Source organism: Pollachius pollachius, assembly GCF_949987615.1.
Source record: "Pollachius pollachius genome assembly, chromosome: 6".
NCBI classification, from domain to species: Eukaryota; Metazoa; Chordata; class Actinopteri; order Gadiformes; family Gadidae; genus Pollachius; species Pollachius pollachius.
This window is the reverse complement of record NC_136939.1, coordinates 27,305,266-27,313,492: the sequence shown is the minus strand read 5'-3', so window position 1 is coordinate 27,313,492 and position 8,227 is coordinate 27,305,266. Positions and strand designations below refer to the sequence as shown.

Here is an 8,227-nt window from a genome sequence, read left to right as displayed (position 1 = left end):
GAGGAGAAGAGATGTAACTAATAGATTTAAAAACAGATGAGGTGTGTATCCACCTTAAGAGGAGAAGAGATGTAACTAATAGATTTAAAAACAGATGAGGTGTCCATCCACCTTAAGAGGAGAAGAGATGTAACTAATAGATTTAAAAACAGATGAGGTGTGCATCCACCTTAAGAGGAGAAGAGATGTAACTAATAGATTTAAAAACAGATGAGGTGCGCATCCACCTTAAGAGGAGAAGAGATGTAACTAATAGATTTAAAAACAGATGAGGTGCGCATCCACCTTAAGAGGAGAAGAGATGTAACTAATAGATTTAAAAACAGATGAGGTGTGTATCCACCTTAAGAGGAGAAGAGATGTAACTAATAGATTTAAAAACAGATGAGGTGTCCATCCACCTTAAGAGGAGAAGAGATGTAACTAATAGATTTAAAAACAGATGAGGTGTCCATCCACCTTAAGAGGAGAAGAGATGTAACTAATAGATTTAAAAACAGATGCGTAGCACAGATGTTACTAATAGATTTAGGAGTCTTTGTTGTGCCTGTCTCAACCCGAACTCTTTCTCTCCTCCTCGACCTCCTTCTTCTTCTTCTTCTTCTTCTTCTTCTTCTTCTTCTTCTTCTTCTTCTTCTTCTTCTTCTCCTCCCTCTCCTGCAGCAGAAGTCGGTGAGTCGGAGGAAGTGTGCGGCCTGCAGGATCGTGGTGCACACCATCTGCATGGAGCAGCTGGAGAAGGTAGGTCCTCCTCCCTCTCTTCCTCCTCCACCTTCCTCTCTTCCTCCTCCATCTCCTCCCTCTCTTCCTCCTCCTCCACCTTCCTCTCTTCCTCCTCCACCTCCCCCACCCACTCCTCCGTCAGTGAGCTCCATCAGAGCAGTAGACGTTTAGACCACGGTGGAGCAAGGAAGGGGTTAACCTAGTGATGGTCATTATGAACATCCTGACTGTACCCACCGAGATATATTGTTGTTTCTCTTTCCAAAGACTAATGGACTTATTGTAGGAGGGGTAGCTCACCCATCGGTGTGTCAATGTGTGTATTAACCGATGTAGGTCGCTTTGGATTAAAGCGTCTGCTAAATGCCCTTATTGGTGGCCGAGCAGCAAAGCTGCTTGGCCCCTATTGTTTCTGTAACGGTTTTTTTTTCCTCAAATTCTGTGAAAGTCATATGCATGCAGCCTATACCGTAAGTCGAAAACTCTTAAAATTTTCAGGTATGGTTACCAATAACCCCCTCTACCCATACACCCAAATTTGTGGTACTGCACCCAAAGGTGGCTCTATTGTAAGAAATCATGAATTAGGCTTATTTCTCCTCACCAGATTGACCTGGACTCAAAATTATTTCAGAATATTAATCGCATTTATAAAATCACTTTTCCCACAATTTCTAATTAAAGCTAAACATGATAAAAAGATTCACAGGCTACAAAAATAATCAAAAATTCACCAAAATTGCCACATAAAACCTTTAGACCAAGCCAAAAATCATCGAACAGACTTTGATTTACTTAGTTCCATTTGAGAAATATTGGCAAATAAAGTTGGAGCAGTTAGCCCATTTTTCTTATATAACTATTTTTTCTTGTATAAAAAAAACATACGACTACTATAAGGTGGATACCAATACCCCCACTACTAATAAACCAAAATTGTGGTACTGCCCCCAAAGGTGGCGCTATTAAAAAAAAAATGAACTAACCTAGCCTTATTTCTCCTTATGAGATTGACCTGGACTCAAAATTCTTTCATCATATTAATCCCTTAAATCAGTTGCATCTTTTCACCCTGGTCTTCTCCTCTAAAAATGTTTACTTTTCCCACAATTTCATAGAAAAGCCAAACGTCCACAGTCTCAACCCATTTTGCCTATATGACCATTTTGTTATTGTATAACTACCATACGGCTATCATTAGGTGGATACCATTAACAGTGCAAATGTTCAGATCTGTACTCTTTTAAGAAAGCCCTTAATTCTCTTGTGAAATGTGTGCTTGGAGTTTTCTTGATGTTGTGTGCTTATCAATCAACAATTTCACGATGTGAATGAGGCTTCATGCAGTTCAGGAATGTCAGTGGCTCAACGGGATAATGCCTTGTACTGGTGATCCTTAGGTTGAGAGTTCGAATCCTGATTAGAGCATTATGAACAAGCTGAACATGATATTCTGTCATTGCCACTCATTTAAGAAACACAACATTGAGCAGCACCTGAAATTCATCAGGCAATCAACATTCCGGCTCATTAGTTTCCAAGGATCGGTCTGCCAAGACACAGTATGATATTAGGGGAACTTCATTCGTTAACCATTTTTCCTTCATAATTAACTCTGTCATATTTATATTTCTTCCGTTAGTGTTCTTGACAACAAATGTTTAATTTCCCCAGAATTTCAAAGATTTTTCAGGGATTTGCTGTTAAGAAAGCCCTTAATTCATTTGAGAAATGTTTGCTTGGAGTTTTCTGGATTCAGGCTAGAATTCAGGTTTGTCAGTGGCTCAATGGGATAATGCTGGTGATCCTTAGTTTGAGAGTTCGAATCCCGATTAGACAATTTATGAACATGCTGAACATGACATTCGGCCATTGCTCTGCAGCCCAGTCACCTGGAAGCTGAGGCAGAGTACTGCATTAAGGGGAACATCAACATCTTTCCTTCATAATTATGTCATATTTATATATCTTCCATTAGTGTGTTCTTGACTTTTCATTTTGCTCGGACCCCGTTAATCACCGCTTGCGGTTATATTTGTAATTGCAATTGTAAGACTCTGGATCAAAGAGTCCTGAATGATAATGTTAATGTAAGGCTTGGCCTGTATAAGAAGTCTGATCAGGCCTAAGGTGTGAGGCACGACTCTAAAGTAATGGAAATGTTAATGTAAGGCTTGGCCTGTAGGAGAAGTCTAATCAGGCATATGTTTGATGGTGTGAGGTACGACTCTCAGGGCCCACTCACACTAGGCCATCTGTACCGTGCCAAAGTCCGTTTCACACCTGTACCGTGCTCAAGTCTAGATCGTTTGGCTAGTGTGAGCACGCCAACCGTACTCGAGTACAGTTCAAATCCGTGGCCTGAGCACACTTCGGAGAGGTGTGCTCAAGCCACGGTACAGATGCTAATGAGCCGACACGCGCACACGCACGGCTACGCAACCTGAGCTGGATGACGTATAGTCCATGCGACCCTTCTTTCCCATTAAACAATAAACATGGCGGCAAGCGGTTCACGTTGTTGCGATAGTGAAGTTGAGTTTTTGATCAAAAATCCCCCGTTCGTCACGGCGCAGGCTTTCTTGGTTCACTGGAGAAGGCGGGGCTGCGCCAGAGTCTAGACCTCTTTAGAAAGGATTTCACTTTCTCTCCAGTTAGAACTGCTCATGGTCTTATCGCTGTCTCTGCGTTGTCTCTGTGGAGACAGCGCAGCAACACCACTACCCAAGACCGCCCCACCCTGGAACCGCTGAGCCGTCACATTTACAACAGAATGAAACCCAATAAACCACCAATGTGTGCAGGGTCCGGGAGGGTAAATTGGGGTTCTAGCTCAAGCATGCAATTTACCTCGGGCAGTGTAAACGCGCGGACCGTGCCGCGAAAAAGGCGTGCATAAAACGGCCTATTTGGCAGTGTAAAAACGCTCAGTGAGAGAGGGCTGTATCTGAGTAGAACGGCTCCAAATTAGCAACAAAGTCAGTCAAGTCTCAACTGTGTTCTCTGTGTTGTTCTACTAAGCAGCGGACGCTTGGTGGTGACGTATAACGACGTGATGACGTATGAACAAGAGGCAACCGTACTCAGGCCCAGTTGAGATTGCCTAGTGTGAGCACAGGCTAGCTCACAGGGGGGTGGGGGGGGCAATCGTACTTGAGCACAGTACAGATGGCCTAGTGTGAGTGCCCTAAAGTAATGTAAATGTCAACGTAAGGCTTGGCCTGTAGGAGAAGTCTAATCAGGCGTAAAGTGTGAGGCACGATTCTAAAGGTCAGTTTTGCTCACTGGCTGTGGTGATGACTTTGTGGAAGAACGCTACATCACTTCCTCTCGTGTGGTCTGGTGATAATGGAGTTCTTCCTTTTCAGTGAGCAGAGGTAAAGACATAAAAGACAAAGGCATTGACCTTCACACGCAGGGCGTTTATCAGACGCTTTTATCCAGGGCAACTTACAATAAGAACATTAGTCTTTAGAAAGAGATACAACAATATATCTCTGCGGGTACAGTGAGGATGTTCATAGAACCAAGTGCCAAGCGCTAGCCATCACTAGGTTAACCCATTCCCCGTACACAACAAAGACAGCTAGGATAAGATGCTACACCATGCTAAGTACTGTTTTTAAATGCAAGGATCCATGGGGATTATTGATCAGATGGTCAGTGTATGGATGGGTTGTTGATTATTGATGGGATAAGGCCCCCGTATGAGTCTCTGTGTTCTGACCCCCTCTCCCTGTGACCTCTGACCCCAGATCAGCTTCCGTTGCAAGCCGTCCTTCAGGGAGTGGGGCCCGCGCAACTTCAGGGAGGTGAGTCCTCAGAGCCCGCCCCCCCCCCGCAACTCGGGGTTACCACGGAGACTCTTCCTGTGGTCGCCTGAGCTCCGCTCTGCTGTTTGACGCTATTTTGAAAGATGCTTCATTAGTAACATTTGTTTTGGAGTCATGATTAAAGTAGTAATGTTTGTGTGTGTGTGTGTGTGTGTGTGTGCGTGCGTGCGTGTGTGTGTGCGTGTGTGTCTAGCCTGTTGTGGTTCGCCATCACTGGGTCCATCGAAGGCGACAGGAGGGAAAATGTAAACAATGTGGAAAGGTAAACAAATCATAATAAGCATACAGGTGTTTATTAATAGATAAGTTCATTGGTTTATTAAAGGAACATTATATTGTTGTATATGTTGTTTATGAATTGTTGAGTTAATTATATTGTTGTGTATGTTGTTTATTAATTGATTAGTGAATTGGTTAATTAAAGGTACATAATGTGGTTGTTTATATCGTTTATTAGTTGATTAGTTAATTGATTTATTAAAGGTGCATCATATTGTTGTTAGTAGTATGACAGTATCATCATAGTACCACGGCCGTACCCCAGTGGTCCTGTAACGAGTCGTTGCATCGTCTTCTCTCAGGGCTTCCAGCAGAAGTTTGCGTTCCACAGTAAGGAGATCGTGGCTATCAGCTGCTCCTGGTGCAAACAGGCGGTAAGTTTGCAGGCAGGTTCAGTCAGAATACAACAAGGTGTTCCGAATGTCTGTTTCTGTAAATTTCTGTACTGTCTGTATCTGTGAACGTATGTTTCTGTGAACGTCTTTACATCTGTTTCTGTAAACATCTGTATCTGCAAATGTCTGTTTCTGTAATTGTCCTGACTGTCTGTATCTGTAAACGTCTGTTTCTGTAAATGTCCGTACTGTCTGTGTCTGTGAACGTCTGTTTCTGTGAACTTATGTTTCTGTAAACATCTGTCTCTGTAAATGTCTGTTTCCGTAAATGTCCTAAACGTCTGTTTCTTTGAACGTCTCTTTCTGTAAACATCCTAAACGTCTATTTCCGTGAACGTCTGTTTCTGTCCAGTTGTGTCTGTATTCTTCCGGTCTGTTCCAGTATCACAACAAGGTGTCCTGCTTCATGTCTGTTAATGTACTGAACGTCTGTTTCTTTAAACATCCTAAACGTCTGTTTCTGTGTAACTCTTTCTGTACTTTTCCGGTCTGTTCCAGTACCACAACAAGGTCAGCTGCTTCATGCTCCAGAGGATCGAGGAGGCGTGTCCTGTAGGCGCCCACGCCGCCCTCGTGGTCCCGCCCACCTGGATCACACGGATCCGGCGGCACCAGGTAACCATGACGACCGTCTCCTCGACGCCTCCCAAAGAGTCCAGCTTTAGATGAAGCGTCTCAAGGCGGACGTCAGACCAGCTCATCTTGTCTCTTCGCGTTGGTTTCGGCAAATTACGTCGCTGGAGGTGTTGTTTTCTAGGACGAACGTGGCAAATCGACCGGACGCTGTAGTTGAACACTTAATAACCCTTACCCCTATCCTTAAATATCTAATGTTAAATAAGTATAATAACCTTATAATCTATCCTGCTCAGAAAGTGTGTAAATTCAAATTCAAGGTCAAATTTGGATTGAAATCATTATGCGTTCATGTGTTCATAATATTCATGTGTTCACTCTGTCATCAGGCATCCACCAAGGCCAACAAGAAGAAGAAGAGGACCTCCTTCAAACGAAAGAGCAGCAAGAAGGGAATGGAGGTCAGTCCTTATCCTGTCATAACGTGGCCCTCACCCTGTCACCGACTCGGCCCTCACCCTGTCATATTACAGCCCTCACCCTGTCACCGAGATGGCCCTCAACACAGCCCTCACCCTGTCATATCAGAGCCCTCATCCTGTCATAGCGCGGCCCTCACCCTGTCACTGACACGACCCTCACCCTGTCATATCACAGCCCTCACCCTGTCAACGACACGGCCCTCACCCTGTCATAACGAAGCCATCACCCTGTCATCCACACAGCCCTCACCCTGTCACAGACACGGCCCTCATCACAGCCCTCACCCTGTCATATCACAGCCCTCACCCTTTCATATCACAGCCCTCACCCTGTCATATCACAGCCCTCACCCTGTCAACGACACGGCCCTCACTCTTTCACCGACACGGCCCTCACCCTGTCATATCACAGCCCTCACCCTGCCACCGACGGTGACCCTCACCCTGTCACCAACACGGCCCTCACCCTTTCACCGACACGGGCCTCACCCTGTCACCAACACGGCCCTCACCCTGTCACCAACACGGGCCTCACCCTGTCACCAACACGGCCCTCACCCTGTCACCAACACGGGCCTCACCCTGTCACCAACACGGGCCTCACCCTGTCATATCACAGCCCTCACCCTGTCACCAACACGGGCCTCACCCTGTCACCAACACGGGCCTCACCCTGTCACCAACACGGCCCTCACCCTGTCACCAACACGGGCCTCACCCTGTCACCAACACGGGCCTCACCCTGTCACCAACACGGCCCTCACCCTGTCACCAACACGGGCCTCACCCTGTCACCAACACGGGCCTAATCATTAACACAGCCTTCAAATGCCCTTACCATGTCACAGACTGTGTTTGGACATTCACCCACTCATAGGTGATGAACACTGTGCTCTCTCTCTCCAGGAGGGGCGGTCCTGGCGGCCCTTCGTCATCCGACCAATCCCCTCCCCTCTGATGAAGCCTCTGCTCGTCTTCGTCAACCCCAAGAGTGGAGGGAACCAGGTAACATCAATGTAACATATAGAACCATCTAGAACCTATAGAACCAGTTAACACGTAGAACCAGGTCATATAGAACCATCTAGAAGCTATAGAACCAGGTAACACTTAGAACCAGGTTATATAGAACAAGGTAACATATAGAACCATCTAGAACCTATAGAACCAGTTAACACGTAGAACCAGGTCATATAGATCCAGGTAGGATCTATAGAACCAGGTAACATATAGAACCATCTAGAAGCTATAGAACCAGGTAACACTTAGAACCAGGTTATATAGAACAAGGTAACATATAGAACCATCTAGAACCTGTAGAACCAGGTCATATAGAACCAGGTAGGATCTATAGAACCAGGTAACATATAGAACCATCTAGAAACTATAGAACCAGGTTATGTAGAACCAGGTGGGACCTAGAACCATCTAGAACCTATAGAACCATTAACAACCTAGAACCTAGAGAACAAGGTAGGACCTATAGAGGCAGGTTTTATAGAATCAGGTAGGACGTAGAACCATATTACTATAACTATACAAGCTATATATACTAACTAACTATGTATGTGTTTGTGTTTTTGCGTCTCAGGGCACTAAGATCATGCAGTCGTTGATGTGGTACCTCAACCCACGACAGGTGTTCGACCTGAGCCAGGGGGGACCCAAGGAGGGGTAGGGGACTCACTCACTCACTCACTACTCACTCACTCACTCACTCTCTCACTCACTCACTACTCACTCACTCACTCACTCACTCACTACTCACTCACTCACTCACTCACTCACTCACTCACTCACTCACTACTCACTCACTCTCTCACTCTCTCACTCACTCACTCACTCACTCTCTCTCTCTCACTCTCTCACTCACTCACTCACTCACTCACTCACTCACTCACTCACTCACTCTCTCTCACTCACTCACTCACTCACTCAC

General features: G+C 45.3%; 1 protein-coding gene across 1 annotated transcript in view; it reads left to right on the top strand.

The window, feature by feature from the left end:
- The window catches only part of LOC307076972 (diacylglycerol kinase zeta-like), a gene marked incomplete at its 5' end in the record, with an annotated part of 78,481 nt that overhangs the window by 5,046 nt on the left and 65,208 nt on the right, over positions 1–8,227 (top strand). The window contains 8 exon segments of the mRNA XM_079738204.1: positions 664–741; positions 4,479–4,535; positions 4,750–4,818; positions 5,138–5,209; positions 5,729–5,845; positions 6,196–6,267; positions 7,195–7,293; positions 7,880–7,962. Of these exon segments, the coding sequence (XP_079594330.1) occupies positions 664–741; positions 4,479–4,535; positions 4,750–4,818; positions 5,138–5,209; positions 5,729–5,845; positions 6,196–6,267; positions 7,195–7,293; positions 7,880–7,962 (647 nt within the window).